Raw genomic sequence first — 25,661 nt, forward strand, 5'->3', positions numbered from 1 at the left:
AAGAACTCTGAAAGAGCAGCAAGTCCTGTTAACCACTGAGTCATCCCTCCAGACTCTTTTCTCTCTCTCTCTCTTTTTTTTTGTTTTTTTGTTTTTCGAGACAGGGTTTCTCTGTGTAGTCCTGGCTGTCCTGGAACTCACTCTGTAGACCAGGCTGGCCTCGAACTCAGAAATCCGCTTGTCTCTGCCTCCCAAGTTCTGGGATTAAAGGCGTGCGCTACCACTGCCCGGTGAAGCCAGGGATTCTTAATACTGTACCATCATGGCACTTAGAAGACATCTACTATAACCAGAATGCCAAAGCTGGAATAAAAGAGATTATTGATGCTTTGTCGATACCAATGAACAGATAGGAATTGGATCTTTAAAACAGTATTTTATTCAGAAAGCTGGCAGTCCTAGAAGACAGTCTTCTATCTTGTCTCCAGCTGGCAAGTTATATAGAGACAATGGGGGTGAGGTAGAGAATGAAAGACATTCAATTGCTTTAGAGTTCAGTCTTGTCCCCTCGTCAGCCATATTTTGAGACCTGTGTTGTTCTGTAAGGATAAGTAAGAATTAAGTTTGTAGTAAGAAGTAAAAGATGAGAAACTAGATGACCTCAAACAGCTAAAGCAATTGATATTTAATGCCAGAGAAGTGGTGTTTGCAGTTCTGTCTATGACATGACCAGGGCATAGGACCTCAGCACTCAGTGATCAGGGTCCAAGAGAATACACATTACTTCCTTTAGGCTGAGATTTTTGTAGCTAAGGATTGGGAGTAGGGAGAAAGATTTGTTTGGACAGAATGAGGAAGTTAGCTGTTTTCCTTAGATAAGCTGTTTTGTCAGATTGCCAGGTCTGTTGTCTCTGCCACCTCTGAGTGTCTGGAGTTGGGCCTGATGCCTTCTGCAGTCTTTAAGTAGTTACTTCTTAGAACTTTGAGCTCAGTTCCAGGACCTTGGCTTTTGGGAGATTCATGTTTCAATTTGGAGGGAATGTCTCACAAGCTTAGGCGTGGTAAAGTATGGGTTGTGTGACCATTATAGTATCTAGCTCCAGAAGGCAACTTTTGTCTCTTTGAAAGAGCAAGCACCATTGTTAGCTCTGTTGTGCCCACCACAGTTAGCCTGCTCTGCTGTTACTATCGTTGTTAGTAGGGAATTAGGTTTTAATTAGTTAGAATCTCATTCATGTAGCTGAGGCTAACCATAAAGTTGCCTAGGTAGTGGAGGCTGGCCGTAAACTTTTTTTTCTTTCTCTCTTTAAACTGGAGTAATCAATTTATCTTATTTTTATTTGTGTGTGTATGTTTGTGTGTGTGCACGAGTGTGCAGGCACATGCCACATGCTTGCTTGTGCCCTTGAAGGCCAGAAAAGGACACTGGGGCCTCTGCAGTTATAGGCAGGGATGGGCCCCTTGATGTGGGTGCTCTTCTGGAAAAGCAGCAAGCGCTCTTAAGCACTGAGCCATTGCTATATCTCTAACCATATGTTACCAAACTTAAGATGGTTGTGAGATATTTCCTCCAAATTGAAACATGAATTCTGACACCTGCCCCCAAAAGAAAAAAAAAAAGCTAAAGTCTTGAAACTGAGCTCAGTGTTGCCCAATGTTCCAGGAAGTAGCTATTTAGGAATTGCAGAAGCGGGGGCTGGAGAGATGGCTCAGTGGTTAAGAGCACTGACTGCTCTTCCAGAGGTCCTGAGTTCAAATCCCAGCAACCACATGGTGGCTCACAACCATCCGTAATGAGATTGAATGCCCTCTTCTGGTGTGTCTGAAGACAGCTACAGTATACTCATAAATAAAATAAATAAATTAAAAAAAAAAGGAATTGCAGAAGGGCTGGGCAGTGGTGGCGCACGCCTTTAATGCCAGCACTTGGGAGGCAGAGGCAGGCAGATTTCTAAGTTCGAGGCCAGCCTGGTCTACAGAGTGAGATCCAGGACAGCCAGGGCTACACAGAGAAACCCTGTCTCGAAAAACAAAAACAAAACCAAACAAAAAAAAACCAAGCAAACAAACAAAAAAAGGAATTGCAGAAGGCAGACAGATGGCCCAACTGCAGACACCCAGGCCTTGAAGTCTTGATCTTCTTGCTCCCACCTCCCAGTATGATTAGAAGTTTGACAAGATGGACAGCTAATCCCCTTTCTGGCCTAGGTTTGCTATTCTAAACATTTTATACAAATAAAAGGCATGGTCTTTTGTGTGGGATTTATTTCATTTAACATAACCTTTGTAAAATCTATTCACATTGTAGCACCTGTTAGTACTTTTGTCCCTTTTCATGATTGAACATTTTAATGGCTTGATGTATCACATTGTGTTTATCAATTGGTGAGCATTTGAGTTGTTTCTCCCTTTTGTTTATTATAATTAGGACTGGCTGCAAACTTATTTGCAAGTGCCTGTTTGAATACCTGTTACAATTATGGGAGTCCAGTGAGTGGAATTGCTGAGATATGTAGTAACTACATTTAACTTTTTCAAGAATCACCAAAGGGTTTCCCACATGCTTTAGAAACACTTGCTTTCCAGGTTGCTTTTACTATGTCACCATCCTAGCAGGTGTGAGAAGATACTGTGTTTTTAAATTTACATTTTCATAAAGGCTTATTGACCAATGATGCTGAGTTACTTTTCATTTAGTTGTTGGCCATTTGGTTATCTTTTTTGGAGAAAATTGACTGTACAACTAACCCCAAGCCTTGCATAGACTAGGCAGCTGTTTTACTGCTGAGCTATATCCTAGCTCAGTTTTAATGTCATTGTCAAATCTTGTTTCAGGAAAGTGTATGCAGATACTTTTTTCTTGAGAGTCTTATGGTGTAAATTTTTATTCATTCGTGTGTTGTGTCTGTGGCTGTGTGGATGCACATATGCCGCAGCACGTGTATAGAGGTCAGAGGAACACTTGTGGGAGTCAGTTCTCTCCTTTACCATGTGGTTTTCAGGAATCAAACTCAGATTTTCAGGCTTGGCAGCAATCACCCTTACCTTCAGAACCATCTTGCTGGCCCAAAGTTTTAGTTGTCTTTCATACACTTTTTTTTTTTTAAATATTTATTTATTTTTGTATTATGTGCATTGGGGTGTTTTGCCTGCATGTACGCCTGTGAGGGTGTTGAATCCCCTGTGGAACTGGAGCCACAGACAGTTGTAAACTGCCATGTGGGTGCTGGGAATTAGCCTGGGTTCTCTGTAAAAGCAGACAGTATTCTTAATCATTGTCTGTCCAGCCCCTTGGCCCACATTCATTTGCTTGTTTGTTTGTTTAATGTGAGTGCTCTGTTTGTACATCCACGTGCCAGAAGAGGGCATCAGATCCCTTTATAGATGACCATCCTGTGGGTGCTGGGAATTGAACTTAGGACCTCTGGAAGAGCAGCCACTGCTCTTAACCACTGAGCCATCTCACCAGCCCTTGATCCACTTTTTTAGTTCATATTTCCATATTGTGTTAAGTCTGCCCCACCTCATTATTTTGGTATGTGGAGATCTATTAGCCCTGCATCATTTGTTGAAGTCTGTCTGTTGAATGGACTGGTTGGCACCCTTCTTAAAGATCAGTTACAAAGAAAAAAAAAAAGTCATCCCAGCATACAGAAAACTGATCAGGAAAACAAATTTGAGAGCAACTTGGGCTATACAGTGAGACCCTATTTCAAAAAACACAAAATGAGGGGCTAGAGAGATGGTTCAGTGGTTAAGATTACTGACTGGTCCTGCAGAGGACCTGAATTCTGTTCACAGCACCTATGTCAGATAGGTCACAACCACCTATAACTCCAGCTCCATGGGATCTGGTGCCCTCTTCTAGCCTCTGTGGGTACCTGTACATATGTGGTACACATATATACATATTGGTTTTTGAATTTTAACTTAGGGAAAAACATCAACCACAAAATAAATGGGTTAGGGAGGCTGTCAATAAAGTACTTGCTGTAACAAGCCTGAGGGCAGGAGTCCCATCACAAGCACCACACAGAAAGCTGGGCGTGGTGATGTGCAACCTGCAACCCTCACACTCTGAAGGCAGAGGCAGGAGGATCCCTGGGACTTGCTAGCCATTCCTTCTGGCTGAATTGGCAAGCTCCAGGTTCAGTGAGAAACCCTGCTTAAACAATGAGGAAGACACCTGACATCCTACCTCTACCCTTTACACAAAATGTGGTAGGTTGCAGCCAACATAGCAGGTTCTACCATTCAGCTATACTCTTAAGGCTCATGATCACTACAGGTCTTTTTCTTTTTTGTTTTTGTTTTTGTTTTTCAAGACAGAGTTTCTCTGTGTAGCCCTGGCTGTCCTGGAACTCACTCTATAGACCAGGCTGGCCTCGAACTCAGAAATCCGCCTGTCTCTGCCTCCCAAGTGCTGGGATTAAAGGTGTGCACCACCACTGCCTAGCTTGTTTGTTTGTTTTTAATTAAATCTGATGGTCTTAGTTATTGTAGTTTTATAGTGAGTTTTGAAATTTAGAAGATTGAGTCCTCCAGTTTTGTTTCCTCAGGATTGTTTTGGTCTTACAGAATCACTGCAGTTCCATGTGAATATTACAATCAGCTTTTCATTGTGCACAAAAAGGCTATTAGCTTTTCATAAAGAGGCCAGTGAAATAGCTACATTAATAAAAATTTTTAATTTTTTTCATTGGAATTTGTTTCTGTTGTTGTGGAGATATAAAAAAATGTCAACTTGACACAGTCTAGACTCACCTGGGAAGAAAGTCTCCATAAGAGATTGGGTAGATTAGATTTTCCTGGGGAAATATCTGTAGGGGTTTATCTTGGTCATGTTAATAAAGGTAGAAACTCTTCCCTAGACAGGGATCCTGGAGTGTGTAACAGTGAAGAAGACAAGCTGTATCCGGCATGCTGTACACGGGCAAGCTGTACATGGACAAGCTGTTCACGGGCATGCATGCATTAGTTCATTGCTCTCTGCTTTCAACCATTTCTCTCCCAGAGTTCTGCTGCTGTGATTTCCCTGCAGGGATGGACTGTAACCTGGAGTTGTAAGCCAAATAAACCGTTCTTCCTTAAGTTGCTTTTGTTACAGCAGCAGGAAGCGAAACTAAAACCCAGTGTCTAACGCTGTAGCTCAGGCTGGGCTGTTACTTGCAGTGATCCGCCTGCTTTAGCCTTCTGAGCTGCTGAGATTAAAGGTGTGCTTTCTTTTTTAAAATTTTATTTATTGAGGAGAGGGGAGGAATATTGAAATTGAACCAAGATCTGAAATCCTGAATCTGGACAGCATTTTCATTATCAGGAAGAAAATCACTAGTGAGAAATGGTTGTCCAAATAACATCTCATGTTGTCTTAAACTAATTTCTAGGGAGTATGAGCCCTTAGACAGTTAAAAAAAAACATAACAGTTATTTTAATCTTTGGTTACATTTTCTATTTGGGTTAACATGACACAGCCTAGAATTACCTGTGAGTGTGTGTGTGTGTGTGTGTGTGTGTGTGTGTGTTGGGGTGTCTTAACTGGGGGATTGCCCGGCTCAGATTGGCCTATGGACATGTCTGTGGGAGATTGTCTTGTTTATTGATATAGGGGGGCCCAGCCTCTAGTGGGTGGCACCATTGTCTGGAGAGGTGGTCCTGGGCCGTAAGAAACCTAGCTAAGCATAAGCCAGCAAGCAGTGTCCCTCCCTGGTTTCTGTTTTGAGTTCCTGCTGACTTTCTCAGTTGTGGACTATAACCACCATTTCCTCCCCTAAGTTGCTTTTGGTAAAAATGCTTATCACAGCAACAGACAGGGGACTAGAACAGGAGGTGTTGGCCAAAACAGACTGTTTTCAAATCAGGTGAGGTGGCATATGACTTTAATCCCAGTATGCAGCAGGCAGAAGCAGGTAGATCTCTGAGAGTTCCAGGCCAGTCTGATCTACAGAGTGAGTTTTAGGACAGCCAGAGCTACAGAGTGAGTTTTAGGACAGCCAGAGCTACATAAAGAAACCTTGTCTCAAAGAACAAAGGAAGGAAGGAAGGAAGGAAGGAAGGAAGGAAGGAGGGAAAGAAGGGAGAAAATTTAATATTGTATATTATTTCTAAGTCTCATCCTCTATATGCTTTATATAACTCAGGCCTTTCCTGAGTTGTTAAGGTTTCCTTGCTTTGTCTTAATCTTTCCCATTCTTTAAATATGTAGCTGTCTTAACATTGGGCAAAATCTTATCATACAGAAATCCTTTTCAACTAAAAATGTCTTGTTTTTTTAATTTTTAGTACTTTTTTTTTTAAACTCATACTTGGTGGGTTTTTAATTTTTTTATTATTTTATGCACTTTGGTGTTCTGCTTGCATGTATGTCTGTGTGAGGGTGTCAGATCCCCTAGAACTGGACTTACAGACAGTTGTGAACTGCCATGCAGGTGCTGGGAATTGAACTGGGGTCTTTTGGAAGAGCAGCCACTGCTCTTAACTTTTGAGTCATCTCTCAAACCCAAATGTCGTTTTTCTTTTTTTTTTTTTTTCCATTTCAAATGCTTTTATTTTCGGTAAACATAGCTTACAAAATCTCAATATAAAGAACCATACATAGATACATAGAAAATCCAAACACCAAACTGACTTGAACAAATTTAACAAGGTTTTTATATGCTCTGTGTGCTCTTGCATAACCACTGTCTAGGTTTTAAGATCATTCCAAGTCACATGAAACCACATTTTGTGAAACTTTTAAGTAGTTGGTGAAATGTCGTTTGTCTTACATCCTTCTTACATTCGATTCTTCTATTTACTGCCCCCCTTTTTTAACATCATGAGACACATAACATTAACAAATAAATGGACCATCTTATTAAAGAACAATTAAGTTTAAACTACATCTAAGGCATGTCATAGATTAAGATCACTTGCATGCGTATTGTTTCTTTTCTTTTCTTTTCTTTTGTTTGTTTGGTTGGTTGGTTTTTTGGTTTTTAGAAACAGTTTCTCTGTATATTCCTGGCTGGCTGTCCTGGAACTCACTCTGTAGACCAGGCTGGCCTTGAACTCAGAAATCCACCTGCCTCTGCCTCCCAAGTGCTGGGATTAAAGGCGTGCGCCACCACTGCCTGGAGTATGCATATTGTTAAACTATGAGGTTTGTAAGTACCCAGGCAAAGCTTATAGAAAGCACAGGCCAGCCTGCAGTGGTAGTCAAATACTTCTCAGTCTGTTACCCTCTGGCAATGTGCTCAGTAAACAGATTTTCCGTGAAGAGGAGGAGGAAAATGAAAACACATACCAGCTAAAAGTCTTTGTGTTCTCTAAAGTTCAGAGAATGACCTGTAATGGTGCTTTTGCTTTTGAATGAGCAGTTACTAGCAGATAGAGAGGCAGCAGATAGATAGCAAAACCTCACCAAATGTGCCAGCAGAAATTACCTGAGGAATCCCTCTTAAAGCTGTCATGCTGGAGTGACAAGTTAGGTAAGAGATTCTAGGCACAGTCCTGTGTCCTCTTCATGGATAAACTTCCAGTTATTCATTTTTACTCCAAAAACCAGTAACATTTAGGGGCTGGAGGGATGGTTCAGTGGTTAAAGAGCACTGGCTGTTCTTCCAGAGGACTTGGATATAATTGTCAGAGGCCACATGGTGACTTACAACCTGCTGTAACTTCAGTTCCAGGGGATCTAATGCCCTCTTTTAGCCTCGCATTGCACACATGTGGTGCACAGACATACATCCAAGCAGTATACCCATACACATTAAAACCAAAAATGTGGTTTGAATAAGAATGTCAGCCATAGGCTCAGATATTTGAACCTGGTCCCAGTTGGTGGTGCTGTTTGGGTAGGTTTAGGAGATGTGGCCTTGCTAGAAGATATATGTCACTGGGGGCCAGTTTGGGGGCTTTGTTTGTTCGCTTGCTTGCTTGCTTGCTTCCTTTTTTGTATGGGGGGGTTGTTTGATTGGTTGGTGTTTTTTTATTATTATTATTTGTTTGGGTTTTTTTGGGTTTTTTTTTTTTTTAGACACTCTTTATGTTGTCTTGGAGTTTGCTGTGTAGACTAGTCTAGCCTCTACCTACTGAGTGGTATTAATGTACCACCATACCCAGATTTTGAGGTTTTAAGCACTCCCATCTCTGCTTTGTGTTTGCTGTTCAAGATGTGTGCTCTCAGCTTGCTTCCTCAGCCACAGGCCTGCTGCTGCCAGGCTCTCTTTACCATTATGAGCCTAACCCTCTGGAACCATAAGCCAAACTTCCTTCTGTAAGTTGTTGTGATCATCATGTTCTAGCACAGCAATAGAAAGGTATCTTTAAGTTTTGTAAGGTCCCCTAAAGGGGCTAAGAAGCCATAGAAGGTCAACAGAATCAACTAACCTGGACCCTTGCCACTCTCAGAGACTGAACCACCAACCGGAGAACATACATGGGCTGCACCTAGGCTTTCCTGCACATATGTAGCAGATGTGCAGCTTGGTCTTCATGTGGGTCCCAAACAGCTGGAGCAGGGGCTATCCTAAAAGCTATTTCCAGCAGTGAGCAGAATATAAAGTGAATAAGTAAAAAAATAATTAATTAACTAATTAATTAATTAATAAAAATTTTGTAAGGACATGGATATAGGGCAGCCAGCACTCCCGGCCAAGGAGGATCAAGCTGACATAGGTGTCTGCCTTTATCTGTGTTAGCCTTCAGATATCCTTTCAGACCTTGCAAGTTAGTACGCCTTATCAGAAGTACCAGCACGGGGGAACAGGCAATCTTAAGAAACTCCAAGTGTCCTCATTCATACAAAGAGCTTTTTGTAGGATAAGGAAAAACTATGACGAATATTTTTCTTTAGAAGCCATTTTCATTATCCTCCAGTCTAAATCTAGGCCAGGATTGAGTGCAGAAAAGTACCAGGCTTTTCTTCCTTTGAAGGTCTGGATTAAACTGATAGGGTTGCCTTCTTGCTGTCCAAGACAAAAGAGCATACAATGAAAAGTCTTCCATGTCTCCTTTGTCTTCTCCAGGACACCATCTGCAGATCTTCCTGTTTTCCTTCTCTTTTCATGAACAACCATGAGGACAGGAGGAAAGCCACACTTAGCAGTGATGCTGAGTTCTTGTATCCTGTCCTCCCTTGTTCGAGGCCGTGAGGAAGGGAAGCCTAGCACACTAGCCACCTGCAACATCACGACTCTACCTGACTTTAATGCCCTGTGACCTTGCTGAATTCTTCCTGCATTTTTCCAAGTTAACTTAATCAAGAAGCAACCGGGGGGCTGGGGAAAGCCATCCATTTGGCTCAACCTATTGGAGGTACAGGGAAACTCTTAAGTTTCCTCTAGAACTCAGTTGGTACATTAAGTAAAACAATATTCCAAGGCCCAAGATCCCATCATGGAGGTCTGGAATTACCTCCTTAGTCTGACAGAGGAAATGTATAGGCCTTATCATATGTCAGTAGGGGCACCCAAAAAGCATACATGAGCATAGTCACATCTTTTAGGGGGGAAAAACAGGCACCTGAGTTAGGTTAGCATAGTTGTAGTGGGAGAAAAATACATGTAGAACAGGAGAAGGTGACCTGGGACATGTAGCCTAAAAATAGGTAAGGTGTTGTAGCATGCATGGAGGGGAATTGTGAGCTGGCTTTGAGTTTGAAGTTGTGGCAATCCTCCTGCCTCAGCTTTTTAAATGCTGCAAATATGTACCATGGTCAGCTCACAGTAATGATTTTTATGTTGAATGTGTTTCCTGCAATTTTGATAGAACTATTTATTTTTTGTTATTTCTTTAGAATTTTTTACATATAAAAGATGGTGTTGGACTAGGTGTGATGATACATGCCTTTAATCTCAGAACTCAGGGCAAACAGATTTCTGTGAGTCTGATATTAGCCAGTGTTGCCTGGTGAAACTCCATCTCAAAAAAGATCATGGTAAGTTGGGCATAGTGGCACAGGTCTTTAATCCCAACATGCAGGAGGCAGAGGAAAGGGGATCTTTGTGAGTTCTAGGCCAGCCAGGGCCATACAGTGAAACCTTGTCTCAAAAAATGAAAACAACAACAAAACTAAAGTAATATTGTCTGTAAATAAAGATTCTCCTTTTCAATCTTGTTATCCTCTATTTCTTTTTCTTGCCAGAGTGTTTAGCTGAAACTTCTAGTATAGTGATGAAGAGCAGGGCCAAGAATGGATACACTAATGTCGTTACTAAGCTTTTGTTTGTTTGTTTGTTTGTTTGTTTTTTCAAGACAGGATTTCTCTGTGCAGCCTTGGCTGTCTTGGAACTCATCCTGTAGACCAGGCTGGCCTCAAACTCAGAGAACCCGAGTGCTGGGACCAAAGGCTAATTGTTACTGATGTTAAAGAAAGAGCTTTCATCTTTTGACTATGATGTGTGTTAACTTTATTAATGTTTAAGACGTTCCTTCCTAGTCCTAGGTGAATTGGGGAAAGGTGTTGAATTTTAGCACAGTGCTTTTTCTTCACTGATTGAGAGAAACCTGGTGGGTTTTTTTTTTTCATTTTTCTTCTCTTGGTGTGTGTATATATGTGGTGAGGTAAAGAGGAGTGCATGGCACATCAGGTGTGTGGAGGCAGTGTTCCCCGTCCACCGTTAGTCCAGGTATCGGCTCTAGATTGTGAGGCTTGCGTGGCAAGCACTCTTACCTGCCAAGCCATCTTGCACACCCCCGCCCCCAGGTAGACTTGTAAGTGGCAAGACTGTGGGAGCTACTGAGTTTCATAGTCACTGGCAGCAGAGGACTAAAGAGTAAGAGGCAGGACATGGAAGGACAACTGCAGAGTTCTCCATTGGAGAAGCCAGAGTTCTAAATTTTGGGTTGTTTTGTAGAGATGGAGAAAAAGTGTGTATGTGTGTGTGGCGGGGGTTAAAAAGTTAAAAGGAGGGGCTGGAGAAATGACTCAGCTGTTGAGAGCACTGGCTGCTCTTGTAGAGGACCCAGGTTTGGTGTCCAGCACCCACATGGCAGCTTACAACAGCCTGTAACTCCAATTCCATAAGATCAGATGCCCTCTTCTGGCTTCCATGAACACCGCATGCTTGTGATACACAGATATACACACACAGGCAAAACACTTATATACATAAAACAAAACCCATAAAGAAATTTTAAATAAATTGATCATAATTTTGCAAACATAGGTTTTTTTTTAAATATTTGCAAATATTATAACTGAATACAGGTTTGAAATCTCAAATTTTGTTGAGTACAGAGTCGAGAACAAACATAGCCAAAAGTTGGTGAGAGTGGAGAAGTTTATTACCTGCCACAGACAAGAAGCACAGGAGTCATTTTAAAGCATCACTTTTCTTAAACAAGTGAAGCATGAGGATCTTACTTAGGGTACACCCATATAGGAGCCAGCCCTAAGTGGGTGTATTTAGAAATGGGCTGACTCCTATAGAGGTGGAGGCCAGAAGGCATCAGATCCCATCGATCTGGAGTTACAGACCTTTGTGAGCCTCTATGTGGATGCTGGGAATTGAACCTGGGTCCTTTAGATGAGTAGCCAGTGCTCTTAACCACTGAGCTGTCTCTCCTGCCCAATTCATCTTTTAAAAGAAAAAAGCAAGAAAACGATGACATCTTAAACGCAGTCCTTGTGGTCTTTCCCAGGCATCCTCCCCACCCGTTCCTTCTCTTTTCCCTTTTTATCTGTTTTGCTCTCACCTCTCTATCATCAAGGAGTTTAGTTATCTCGCTGCTTGTCCATGTAGTCTATAATGTGCTACCTCCCTCAGAACTGTGGCGAGATCTCATTGATTTATTTCTCCCTAAAACAGCCTTTCCATAGTAATCACACGGTCGGTGTGGGAAAGAGCCCTGCCTTTAAGACATCTAAATTCTTTTTTTTTTAAAGACATCTAAATTCTAATGACTTAGAATTAGAATTCTAATTCTAATGATGTTGTGCTCATGGCAGCTTTATAATAGGAATTTAAAAAGAAGAAGGAAACGAAGCAGCACACATCTTTAATTCTCATCTTGAAGGCAGAGGAAGGTGGATCTCTTGAGTTCTAGGCATGTCTGGTCTATAAAGCGAGTTGTAGAACAGTCAGGACTACACAGAGAAATCCTGTCTCAAAAAAAACCAAAAAATCAAAACCCAAAACAAACCAAGTATCTAGTAATGGACTCAGAGTGTATTCTTCATTATAGCCTGCTAGACTGACTAGACAAGGCATGGTGATCCCAGCACTGGCAAAGGGGAAGCAGGAGGATAAGTTTAAAGTTATCCTTGGCTATAGGAGTTTGAGGACAGCCTAAGCTATGCAAGAATTTTGTTTTTTAAAAAAGTTTTCACTGGGCAGTGGTGGCACACTCCTTTAATCCCAGCACTTGGGAGGCAGAGGCAGAGGCAGGCGGATTTCTGCATTTGGGGCCAGCCTGGTCTACAGAGTGAATTCCAGGACAGCCAGGGCTACACAGAGAAACCCTGTCTCGAAAACAAAACAAAAAAAAGTTTACTAGATAGCTATTGTTATCAGTTACCTTGTAAGGGCTCTCAATCTCATTGAGTAAAGAAGATATTTAATTTTTTTCGTTTTAAAATTTTGTGTGTATGATTGTTTTGCCTGCATACATATGTGTGCATACATATCCATATGCATATGCATACATGTGTGCCTGGTGCCCACAGAGGTCAGAAAAGGGCTGGAGTTACAGATAGTTCTGATCTACCATCTGGGTGTTGAGAATTGAACCAGGGTCCTCTGTAAGAACAGCCAGTGCTCTTAACTGCTGAGCCATCATTTCTCTACCTCCTGACTACCACTACTGTACATCCCTCCTCCCCTTCTTCCTCCTCATTCTCATTTCCTTGTTCTTGGTCTCCTCTTTTCCTCCTCTTCCTCCTCCTTGTCTTCCTTTTCCTCTGCCTCCCCCTTCCTCTCCCTTTTCTTCTTCCTCTTCTCTTCTTCTCCTCTCCCCCCTCCTCCCTCTTTCTTACACTACAGACAAACTCTTAAAATGAACCAACACTTACAAGCAGGTGCTCTGGCTACAGCAAAGTTCTCTTCTGACCAGGCACACACATTGTACATATATACACAGGCAAAACTTTCACATATATGAAAAAAGGAACAAACAAGCTAAGTTGTTATAGAAAAACAGTAAAAAGGAGTCAGAAACTATTAGATTGCATGATTTCCTTTTTTGGTTGTTTTTCTAGTTTGAACTTGATGGTTTTTTGTTTTTGTTTTTGTTTTAAAGCCTAGGTTTCATTTAACTAGGTTGGCATTGAACTCATGATATAGTCAAAGATAACCTTAAATTCATGATTCTCCCATCTCCACATCTCAATTTCTTTGATTAGAGGTGTGTGTGTGTGTGTCTGTGTCTGTGTCTGTGTGTGTCTGTTGTATGTGTTTTTCTATATATGTTTGTGTCTTAGTCACTGTTCTGGTGCTGTGAAGAGACCAAGCGAACTCTTACAAAAGAAAGCTTTTGTTTTGTTCTTTTTTTATTTTTGGAGACAGGGTTTCTCCGAGTAGCCCTGGTTGTCCTAGAACTCACTCTGTAGACCAAGCTGGTCTTAAAGTCACAGAGATCCTCCTGCCTCTCCCTCCCAGTACTGAGATTAAAATCATGTGCCACCTCACACTACTAAGTTAGTTGTCTATTTTGTGTTACTGGAAATTGAACCTATGGCTTTGTACATGCTAGACAAACCTACATCTGTCAAGCTACAGCCCAGTCTGTGTAGCCGCCTGTGGCCACGGGTCATCTAGGTTCTCCTGAAAGGAAGGCTGGGAACGAAAGGAGGACGGAGGGCGAAAAGAGATGAACCCAAGACAAGTATTCTGATCAAGGCTCAATGCTTTAATGTTCAGCTCTCAATTTAAAGGGGAAGCCCCATCTCCACCACCGAACTCCTGCTGGCTCCATTCTCTTCGGGGCGGTGGGTGAGGGGAGTCCATCCGTGAGGGGAGTCCAGAGGTGTCTCAAGGCAAGCTCAGCGGGCAGTCTATTCTTCTCAGCTCCTGTAGCAGACTGTGGGTCTCCAAGGTGGTTAACACCTGAGTCCTATGGTTTGGTCTGTTGTGCTAAACGAGATCCTTCAGGCCTGCTCAAGGCTGGGGGAAGGGTACAAGTCTGTTTAATCTTTATGTTTAGGAAATGATATTTTTGTTTGTTTGTTTGTTTGAAGTTGGTCTTTGTAGCCCAGACAAGCTGCAAAACCTACAATACTCCTGTCATCTTGAATGCTAGAGTGTCAAGTTGCATCTGGCTTGTTGCTTTTTTAGTATTCCCTTCTCTCCTTCTCTGGGTATCGCTCAGTCTTTATGTTGGGGAGTCATTTGTTTTTAAATATGATTTGAATTTTTTACATATATTTCTTGTGCTTTACAGAAAGAAGGCCTCTCTAAATTCAACAAGATTTATGAATTTGACTATCGTCTGTATGGCCAGGTAAGTGCTGAAGTGTTTCCATCATAGAGCTGACATATAAGACAGGCATGGTGGCTAGCCTATGATAATCCTAGCGTTTGGGAAGCTGAGACAGGAGGGTTATTTTTAACTTGCAACCTAGCCAGGTGTCTTAGTTAGAGTTACTGTTGATGTGATGAAACACCATGACCAAAGCAACTTTGGGAAGAAAGTATTTGTTCAGGTTAGCTTCCATATCAAAGTTTATCATCAAAAGAGTCAGGACAGTTACCCAAGGAGAGCAGGAAGCTGATGCAAAGACCATGGAGGAGTGCAGCTTACTGGGTTGCGCATTGGCCTGTTTTTTTTACAAAAGCCAAGACCACCAGCCCAGGGGTGGCACCACCCATAATGGACTGGGACTTCCCCCATCAGCTGGATCCTTTGACCCTTGACCCCCTACGGTTTTTTGTTTTTAATAAAAAATGGTAGTGTGGCTGGGTGTTGGTGGCTAGTGGCCTGCCCTTTAATCCTAGCACTTGGGATGCAGAGGTAGGCAGATCTCTGTGAGTTCAAGGACAGCCAGGACCATAGAGAGACAAACCTTAGATAAATATGGAAGAGGGGGGTCAGGGAGAAGGGAGGGAAGAGAGAGAATATGAATGCTGGTTGTGTCAACATGGTTTTGGTTTTGCAGAGTTACACTTAGTTCATTTCTTCTCCATTGGCCGTGTTTGTAGTGTTTGTAGTTCTGTTTGTTGTTCTCTTCCTTTCCTTTGAATGATTTGGCAAAGTACAACTACAGGAAGACTAACTTCAGTTTTGTTGTTATTCAGAATGTTACTATGATAATGACTTCGGTCTCTGGACATTTGCTGGCTCATGACTTCCAGATGCAGTTTCGGAAATGGTCAGTATAATTAGTAAGGAAATAAGTTGTGACAAATGTTACAGGGATTTTGAAGCATGTTGATCTTACCATTTATAATGATAACTGTCATTTATAATAATTTATAAATATTAATTTATAATGCTAGAATCACCAAAGGTTATATGACCTGCTGTAAGTTTTTATCGTACCTTTAGAATTAACACTCACTTTGTGGTGTTCCCCTAAATATACTTTTTTCAGAGCAACATGGATTGTGTTTATTCTATTGCCGATGTGCATGAATGGAGTCCAGAGTTTCTTCTCTGCATCTCCTATTAATCTGCGTGGGCCAGTGGACAGTGCGCTATGTAGAAAGTCACAGCTTTTAATCCTCCAGCCAGTGTTCCTCCTTTTCTCTCTTTTGAGACATGGTCTTTCTCCAGTCTTTCTGACTCATCTTCCTAACTGGATATCTGGCATGTGGTACCATGCCTAGCTTTATTTGTTGCTGGGTTTTTGTTGTTGTTATTTTGGTTTTTTGTTTTGGTTTAGTTTTGAGTCGTAGTCTGTTATTCTGCTCAGGTTGGCTTTGAATTCCTGGGATCTGGTGGTTCTGCTTCAGTCTTCCCAGTAGTGTCTATGTTCCCAGCTTATCTAGGCCATTTCCTATGGGAGAGCCACATGTGAGCCTGCTGTGGCTACACATTCTTAGTGCAGAGGGCTCTCTGTGTGTTCTGGTAAAGGCGTTTGTGTTTTCTTTCTATTCTAGGCAGAGCTGTAATCCCCTAGTCCTCTTTGAAGCAGAAATTGAGAAGTATTGCCCAGAAAACTTTGTAGACATCAAGGTAAGATCTTTAGACGATATGGGACCCTGTGATTGAAACAACCAGAAATCAGTGGACTGAGTGATTTCTGTGTTTCTAATGCATTGGAATTTCCACTAACCTCAGTATATATAATTAATTGTTTATTTGTTTGAGACAAAGTCTCACTATGTAAATTTGCCTGGTCTGGAATGCACTAACTAGGTAGACCAGATTCATAGAAATCCATTTGCTGCGGCTGGGAATAAAGGTATACCACCATGCCCAAACAGTATTATGCCTTTAAAATATTCCACCTATTGCATAAATGAAGTGTTTTATTTCAAAGACAGGGTCTCGTCATGTAGCCCAGGTTGGCCTCGCCTTGCACACATATTCTTTTTGAACTCTCAAGTGCTGAGCCACCTCCCCAGTCTAAACTAAGAACCCAAAGAACTAAGTGAAGCCTTTAAAAGCGAAACTCAAGGAATATATATCACTAAATTGTTTGTTCTAGCCCATCTCACCCTCAGGAACAGAGACTTCAAAGTAAGATGGAGCAGTGTGGACTCACGTCTCTGCCAAGGGAGAGGGCAGGAGGGCAGTGCAGGGCCAAGGCCAGTGAGGACTGCTTAGCAAGTCCTGTCTTAGAAAAGTTACAAAGTGTGGTTTGTTGTTTAAAAGTTGATTGTCTTGAAGGGAAGGCCAGCAGAGCCCTCAGTTTGAGACCAGCCTGGTCTACATAGGAAGTTCTAAGCCAGAAGGACTACACAGTGAGACCTTGTCTCAAAAAAGGAAACTGTCAAGCCAGCAAAAGCCTGGTGACCTGTGTTCACTGCCAGGAACCAGCGTAGGGGTGGAAAGAGGGCTTGAGGTGGCTCAGTGCTGAAAACTGTTTTCTGTTCTTCCAAAGGACCCAAGTTCAGTTCCCAGCACTCAGGTGGGCAGCTCTCAAGTCCCTGTAACTCCTGTTCCAGGGGCTCCAACATCCTCGTCTAGCCTCTGAAGGCACCCACACGCCTGTGGTATATACTTACACGGAAACACACATAGATACACAAATGAAAAATATACTGAAAAAAAAAAATACTGGGTTGAAGAGCCGCCTCTGTAGTTAAGAACACATTCTCCTCTTTGAGTGAACTTGGCTTCAGTTCATGACACACATATCCGACCGCCCACAACCTCCAGTAACTCCAGCTCTAGGGAATTCAATACCTCTGGCCCCTGCCGGCAGATACATTCAAATGCACATGTCCCACACAGTAACATGCATATGTCCACTAATTAAAAATTTTAAATATTTTTAAGGTGAAAGGATAGAACTGAGTTCATTAAGTCCTGTGGCATCCACATGCCCTCCCCACACAATAATAATAACAATAATAATAATAGTAATAATAAAAAGTGGAGTGGAAGGGTAAGTGAGCCGGTCAAGGCACTTCGTTATGCTAAGTGGGTACGTTTATTAGAATGAGACTCGGGGACCAAGCCTGGGCATGAGCTGGGTTTGTAGAGTGCCTTCCTAGTATGTGTGAAGCCCTGCGTTAATCGCTATACTCTGTAAGCAGATGTGGTAGCACACATCTCTAATCTCAGCACGGAGGAGATGGAGACAGAGGAGACAGAGGTGAAGACTGTCAACTAGACAGTGAGTGCAGGGCCAGCCTGAGCTTCATGAGACCCGCAGGGCCAGCCTGAGCTTCACGAGACCCTTTCCCGGGAGGTGAACAGGAGGAATTCACTCAGTGACTCAAACATGGTCAGAACCACTGATGCCGGAAGAGCTGAGTTCTTCATTTCATCATGTTGGTAAAGTTGTGTGAAACCCCCAGTCTTCAAATGCACATGTCCTACACAGTAATATGCACATATATACTAAATAAAAATTTTTAAATATTTTTAAGGTGAAAGGACAGAACTGAGTTTCTTAAGTCCTCCTATGCACACACAAGTCTGGAGGATTGTACCACTCAGTGTACCATGAACAATTTTCTCTGCTCCCCCACACCCCGAAAAATTTGAATACTCCAAGGCCAGAGATGATCCTCAGTCAGATTTCTTCATGGACTCTTTGTTTTGTTCTTGTTTTTATTTGAGTGTTTTGTTTATTTGTGTTTCAATTTTGAAGCAGAGTTCCACTCTGTAGTCTAGGCTGGCCTGAAACTCACAGCAATCTACATCAACCCCCCAAATGCTGGGATTGCAGACCTGGGCTGTGCTACCTAGCTAGAGGTCAAAAGCGGCCGCCAGATCCCCTAGGACTAAAGTTACAGATGGTTGTGAGCTGCCATGTGGTCCTCAGAAAGAGCAGCCACTGAGCTATTTCTCCAGCCTTCTAAGTCAGATTCTTTAGTGTAAAGGAACCAAGTAATTCCAGTCTGTGCTCATTGTGCTTCCCCTGTAACTTCAGAAAACTCTTGAACGAGAGACACAGCACTGTCAGGCATTGGTGATCTGGACTGACTGTGACAGAGAAGGCGAGAACATTGGGTTTGAGATCATCCATGTATGCAAGGCTGGTAAGTCTACTACTGAGCTTTTCTGCGGGAGGTGGGGGGTATGGGGGGGGGGGGCTCTGTCTTAGTTAGGGTTTTACTGCTGTGAAGAGACAGCATGAAAGGCATTTCACTGGGACTGGCTTACAGTTTACTCTCACTAACATGGTAGCATGCAAGCAGACATAGTGCTGGATAAGAAGCTGAGAGTTCTACACCTTGATCCGTAGGCAGCAGAAGGGAGACAGTTGCACTAGGCGTAGCTTGTGCATATGAGACCTCAAAGCCCTCCTCCACAGTGACACACTTCCTCCTACAAGGCCACACCTGTTCTAACAAGACCACACCTCCTAATAGTGCCACTTTCTATGGGGCAAGCAGTCAGACACATGAGCCTAAGGGTCCCATTCCTATTCCAGCAACCTCAGGGTCTTTTTTTTTTAATTTATTTATTGTATGTAAATACACTGTAGCTGTCTTCAGACACACCCCATAAGAAGGCATCAGATCTCATTACAGATGGTTGTGAGCCACCATGTGGTTGCTGGGATTTGAACTCATGACCTCCGGAAGACCAGTCAGTGCACTTAACCACTGAACCATCTCACCAGCCCCCAACCGCAGGGTCTTTTAAGTGGGCTGTGGTCAAGTTTCTCCATTACAGTTCCTCCTGAACCATTCACAGAACTGCACATAGATATACACATAATTAAAAACAATAATAGTCATGTTTGTTTGTTTGTTTGTTTGTTTGTTTTTGAGACAGAGTTTCTCTTTGTCTACTTGGCTAACCTAGAATTCACTCTGGAGACCAGGCTGGCCTCAGACTCAAAGATTCACCTGCCTCTGCCTCCCAAGTGCTGGGATCAAAGGCGTGCGCCACCACTGCCCAGCTATAATGAATTTTTTAAAGTTCATCTTTTTAACCACCTGTATTCTTTTTATGGTATCTGACTAAGTTTTTGGAGCTGAAACTTAGAATAGTCAATGAGGTGGCTCATCAGGAAAGGAAAGAAAGACTGACTGACACATGTTGTCTTCTGTACACATGTGACATGCACGTATGCAGACACACTGAGTAAATAAGTAAATACGAAAAATTTAGGAAAGTGAGGTGTGATTGTACATACTTTAATCTTAACTTACAGGAGGCAGAGACAGACAGCTCTCTGAGTTCAAGAACAGCTTGGAAGACCTAGCACTTTAGGCTAGCCAAGGCTACATAGTGAGACCCTGTGTCAAAAACAAACTAGCAACAACAACAAAAAAAAAAACAAAAAACAAAAAAAACAAAAGTACTTGGGCCTAGAAAGATGGTTCAGTGGTTAAGTACACTGGCTGCTCTTTCAAAGGACCCAGGTTTGGTTCTTAATATCCACATGGTGGTTCATAGCCAAGTGAAACTCCAGTTCTAGGGAATCTGATACCTTATTCTGACCTCTGAGGGTGTGTGTGTGTGTAAGTGAATTTAGTTCTGACATAGTTAATGAATGGCTTTAGGTAACTGAGAAGTGTTGAACAGCCTATCTCTGCCTTAAAAAATAGGTCTTAATTTTCCCTAAAGAGAAGACCCTTAAAGAGTTTATGTCTGAATCCGTAACACTCCTGAGAGTTTAAATGTATGAGCTTTAAAGGACATGCATGTCCTATATTCTTTCCTGGAAAAACATAAAACTCCCCCAATAGAACCTTGGATTGGACCAGCAAGATTGCTCAGCAAGTGAAGACATTTATCACACAAGCTTGGCACACAACGTGAGTTCAATCACCAGGCCCCACGCAAAAGTGGAAGAAGAGAACTAGCTTCCTAAGCTTGTTCTCTGACCTCCTGAGTGCCGTAGTACACATACCATAGACCGCACAGTAATATTTAACATTTTATTATCCTTATCTTTGTCTCTCTAGCCCTCCTCTCCAAAATTTTGAGATCCTTTAACTCCAAGTTGGGGTTTTTTTTCCCCTAAATTTAAGCCAAAAGATTCAAATAAGACTTAAGTCTCAAAAGGTTCACCTAAAAGACCCCACTGTTATTTCTTTTTTCTTTTTCTTTTGTTTGTTTATTTCTTCTCTTTACATTCCAATATCAGCCCCTCCTCTCTTCCCAGTCTCCCCCCATGCAGCTCCCCCACCATTGACCCTCCCCCTTATCCTCTAAGATGGGGGAGCCCCCTGGGTATCATCCCACCCTGGCACATCAAGTCACTGCAGGACTAGGTCCATCCTCTCCACTGAGGCCAGACAAGGTGGCTCTGTTAGAGGAACAGATCCTACAGTTTACTTCTGACAAGATTTAAATTAAACGTTATAAGATCCTTTCTCTCTTTTCTACTTGTAGTCCATTAATTTCAACTAATAGGTGAAAGACAAACCAGCTTCTTGTACTGGTTTGCCTGGATGTCATGGTAGTTTGCTTTTGTGCTGAGATGCAGTTAGGATTAAGTTTGGCATCTGTGTTTCTGTCTCTTCTGCAGTAAAGCCCAATCTACAGGTGCTGAGAGCCCGCTTCTCTGAGATCACGCCACATGCCGTCAGGGCAGCCTGTGAAAACTTAACTGATCCTGATCAGAGAGTAAGTGACGCAGTGGACGTGAGGCAAGAGCTGGATCTGAGGATCGGTGAGAAGCCACAGGGGCTGCCCAGCACTTAAGGGCACCTTGGTGTTAAGTTATGGAACCAACATAGCTTTGTGGTTTATTGGTTCTTGTCCCCTTTCTTCCTCCACCCTCCTTTTCCAGGAGCTGCCTTCACGAGGTTCCAGACCCTGCGGCTCCAGAGGATTTTCCCTGAGGTGCTGGCACAGCAGCTCATTAGCTATGGCAGCTGCCAGTTCCCAACACTGGGGTTTGTGGTGGAGAGGTTCAAGGCCATTCAGGCTTTTGTGCCGGAAGTCTTCCACAGAATTAAAGGTAAAGCCCAAGGTCTTTGCTGTAGGATCTGCATACCCCCAGGAAGACAAGGAGGCTACAGAGCTTAAGTCAAGGCATGGTTATTGCTCTGCCTTGCTGCCTTTCACCTGCCCATATGCAGAATACTGCAAGGCCCTTATGTGTGCAGACCCCCTTGGTTTTTCATTGCAAGATACCAGTTTTCGTCTATCATGGCTTTTCTGAGACAGCCTCTGTTTGTTCACAGTAACTCATGACCACGAAGATGGGACCGTAGAGTTCAACTGGAAAAGATACCGACTCTTTAACCACACAGCTTGTCTTGTCCTTTATCAGTTGTGTATGGAGGTAAGGAGTTTTTTGAGAGCACTGATCTAGGAAACATTCTCCCCAGCAACTCTTTCCTGTTGCCAGAGTTGATCCTGTCCTATTCCCTGCTGAACTATGCTTGCTTGTTGGCTTAGAATGTATACTCCTAGGACCTGCGAGATGGCTCAGTGCCTGCTGCCAAGTCTGAAAACCTGAATAAAATCTCTAGGAAACAGACGGTGGAAGAAAAAAAAAAAGTGTGTGTGTGTGTATGTGTCTGTGTGTCTGTGTGTCTGTGTGTGTGTCTTACAGGTTAGGTTTTGTTTTGTTTGTTTTTTGGTTGGATGAGGTATCCACAGCACCTGATCTAGCCTGGCCACTGATAAGTGGGGTCTTTATTTCAAAGGCCGTCCTGGGGGAGTCTGAGATTGTTCCCTACTAGACTCGAGGCCTGAGGCCTGAGTGCTGACAGTCACCACAGAAGCTTGTCAGGTCTTCATCCTAGGGAGAGACTGCAGTAGGGCATGGCCTGATTTGTGAGGCAGTAGTAGACACTGATCTAATAGCAAGGAAAGCTGGACATAACAGTGCGTGCACTTGGAGGGTAGATGGGGGAGGACACCTTCGGTGAATTTGAGTCTAACCTGGGCTACATAAAACCCAGTCTTTAAAACAAAACAAAAAAAAAATTAAGTAGAACTTTTAGATAAAGTCAGAAATTTTAGTAGTTGGTAGCTGAAATTCCTCTCTGAAATATATACTTTCACCAGAGGTGAGAGTGAGCCAGCTAAGTGCATTCAGAGCCTGGACTCTGGATCTGGGGAGGAAGTTAAACATTTGATCTAACCTCTTTCGATTGCTCTTGTGAGGAAGTAAAATCACACACAAAGGAGGTAATTTTGGAAAATGATAAATGTTAGGGCAGAAATACAAGGAAAAGTCCTAGAATGTGTCGTGAGGTAGTGTGAGGCCCTTCTGGATGATGTGAGTGTAGCATCTGCAGTCTATCCCCAGGACCCACATGCTGCACACTGTCTTCTGACCTCCACATATGTGTATGGCATGCTCACGTTACCTCCACACACACACACACTATGAATAAATTATGGAATGATAAACACCTATTGCACTTCTAATTGGCTATGATGGCAACTAAGTAGCAAGTGACAGATTTTTGAACTCCTTGTAAAGAACAGCTGGTCCCCAGTCTATTGAGAGAGAAATTTGGGTTGGAGAGATGGCTCAGCAGCTAAGAGCACTAACTGCTCTTCCAGAAGTCCTGAGTTCAATTCCCAGCAACCAAATGGTGGCTCACAACCATCTGTAATGGGATCTGATGCACTCTTCTGGTGTGTCTGAAGAGAGCGACAGTGTACTCACATACATAATAAATAAATATGTAAATAAATAAATCTTTAAAAGAGAAAGAGAAATTTGGATTTTGATATGTTAATCTCATTAGCAAACCATTTAAGTTTCATGTTCATTAACAGAGTCTTGGAAAGTTTTACAGTCCGTATTGTATGATTTTTGCCATTTTATATCTTAAGTGTGAAGGTGCGTGGTGTCAGGGATGGAGCACGCTGGGCAGGTGCTTGACACAGGCTCAGATCCCTCCCGAGCCCTAATATCCTGAATCTTAAAAGTAAAAACAGGTAACAGAGAGCATGTGTGGGTAGGAGTCTTTGCCCAGATGCACGCCAAGACTGAGATTCCATCAGTTCTAGACCACGGACTTAAAGACTTGTGACAATGTCTCTCATTCTGGATTTGAGTGAGAAGGAAGTGGTGGTATCCACACTGTAATCCATACATAGAATGGGTGACATTACATGGGGTGCTTCCCTGGGCCAGGTAGCAGGGGGGCTTGAGGTTGTATACACCAAGCTAATGTGAGGTTTGTCTTCTTGGCTTTGTAGGATCCCATGGCAACCGTGGTAGAGGTCAGGTCTAAGCCAAAGAGCAAGTGGAGGCCTCAAGCTTTGGACACTGTGGTATGTTCCAGATAGGTTGTTCCCAGCACTAAGGAACAGTTACTTCCTGTTGTTGGGGCTACAGTTCTTCGTATCTACAGCCCAGTGGAAGGAAGGAATATCACCCATCTCAAGGCTACGCATGAGTGGTGGTGATGCACTTGGGAGGTGAGGCAGGCTGATCTCTGTGAGGTCAGTGCCAGCCTGGTCTACAGAGCGAGTTGAAAGGCTATATAGAGAAACTGTCTTGAAAATTTAAAAAAAAAAAAAAAGCCATGAAGAAAAGCACCAGGGAGTTAGCCTGAGTTAGCACAGCCTCTTTTTTTTTTTTTATTGGATGTTTTATTTACATTTCATATGTTGTCCCCTTATCCCATCCCCCACCCACCCAGGAACCCCCTATCCCCTCACCCCTCCTCCTTCTTCTCTTCGGATGTAACCCCTACCTACCTCCCCACTCCCACCTCCCCACCCTCAAATTCTCACCCCCTGGAGCATCCAGCCTTCATGAGGTCAAGGATCTCTTCTTCCACCTATGCCCAGCAGGGCCCTCCGCTCTTACGTATACACCTGAAGCCATGGATCCCTCCCTAAGTGCTCCCAGGCTGGTGGTTTAAACCCTGGGAGCTGTGGTTGGTTGGTATTGTTGCTCTCCTCATGGGGCCACAAACCCTTTCAGCTCCAATGGTCTTCACTCTAACTCCTCCATTGAGAACCCCATGATCAGTTCAATGGCTTGTTGTGAGCATCTGCCTCTGAATAGGTCAGACTCTTGCAGACCTCTAAGGAGACATCTATATCAGGCTCTTATCAGCATGCACTTCCTGACTTTCACATCAGCATCTACCTTTGGTGACTGCACATGGGATGGATACCCAGGTGGAATGGTCTTCAGACGGCCCCTCCTTCAGTTTCTGTCCCTCACTTTGTCTCCATATTTGCTCCCTTGAGTATTTTGTTACTCCTTCTAAGAAGGACCGAATCACCCCCACTTGGTCTTCCTTCTTCATGAGCTTCATGTGGCCTGTGAGTTGCATCTTGGGCGTTTCCAGGTTCTGGACTAATACCACTCATCAGTGAGTGAATACCACATGTGTTCTCTTGTGAGCTCAGCCTATTAATACAGGGACTATAGAAGGTTCTGAAGACAGAAGAGGGGTATGGTGTCCTATAGTACCATCATTGCACAATCACAGAATTGTATGTCTTCTTAGTCCTTTTAATTTTTATTTTTTGGGGGTGTGTTTTTTGAGACAGGGTTTCTATGTAGTCCTGGCTGTCCTGGAACTCATTATTATAGACCAGCCTAGCCTCAACTCAGAGGAGAGATACCTTCCTCTGCTTCCTAAGTGTGGGGTTCAAATCATGCACCACCATGGTCAGCCTTTGCCAACTGCCAGTAGAAAGGAACAGCTTGAATATTAGAAAGCCTCAAAGGATGTTTCCAACATCTAGGGGAAATTTCTGAGAGTTGAGTCATGTTCTCCAAGTGTGGTTCTCGGATTTTAGCCTCATTCTCTTGCCAAGCTACTTGTTAGAGACACAGATTTCAGGTAGGGGTGGCAGCACATGTCTGTGATCCTAGCTATCAAGAAGCTGATGCGAGAATTAGAGGCTAGCCTGGCCTACACACAAAGCTCTTGTCTTGAAGAATGCACTATCTCAGCACTGAGCGGTGAACCAGCTAATCTTGGACAAGTGTCAGCTGTTGCACATTGTCTTGAAGAACCTCCCTGGCCTCCTTAGGAAGTCAGGGTGATGGATGCTGCTGATAGCAGCATTTGGAATGTAGAGGCAGGAGGATCATGAGTTCAAGGTCAGCCTGGACTATATGAGGCTGTGTCTCAAACCAATGAGGAAAAAAATTTTTTTATTCATGTTTTTATAGTTTTTTGAGACAGGATTTTACTATGTAGCCCTGGCTGTTCTGGAACTCGCATGGATGAGGCTAGCCTAAATCACAGAGACCTTCACTAGATCTCACAGAGACCTTCACTAGATCTCA

At 43.0% G+C, this 25,661-nt stretch overlaps 1 protein-coding gene across 2 annotated transcripts in view; it reads left to right on the plus strand.

Moving 5' to 3' along the window:
• Positions 1–25,661, plus strand: part of Top3a (DNA topoisomerase III alpha) — a 39,744-nt gene that overhangs the window by 1,394 nt on the left and 12,689 nt on the right. Inside the window, exons 2-9 of one of the 2 annotated variants that reach the window (XM_028776587.1) lie at positions 14,300–14,359; positions 15,154–15,227; positions 15,958–16,033; positions 18,405–18,513; positions 20,961–21,104; positions 21,225–21,395; positions 21,622–21,722; positions 23,603–23,677. In XM_028776587.1, coding sequence (XP_028632420.1) covers positions 14,300–14,359; positions 15,154–15,227; positions 15,958–16,033; positions 18,405–18,513; positions 20,961–21,104; positions 21,225–21,395; positions 21,622–21,722; positions 23,603–23,677 — 810 coding nt within the window. Of the gene's footprint in view, positions 1–14,299; positions 14,360–15,153; positions 15,228–15,957; positions 17,804–18,404; positions 18,514–20,960; positions 21,105–21,224; positions 21,396–21,621; positions 21,723–23,602; positions 23,678–25,661 lie in introns of those variants that run through there. The other variant, XM_028776588.1, reaches the window with a different exon arrangement.

This window comes from Grammomys surdaster, unplaced genomic scaffold, assembly GCF_004785775.1.
Source record: "Grammomys surdaster isolate TR1022 unplaced genomic scaffold, NIH_TR_1.0 270, whole genome shotgun sequence".
NCBI lineage: Eukaryota > Metazoa > Chordata > Mammalia > Rodentia > Muridae > Grammomys > Grammomys surdaster.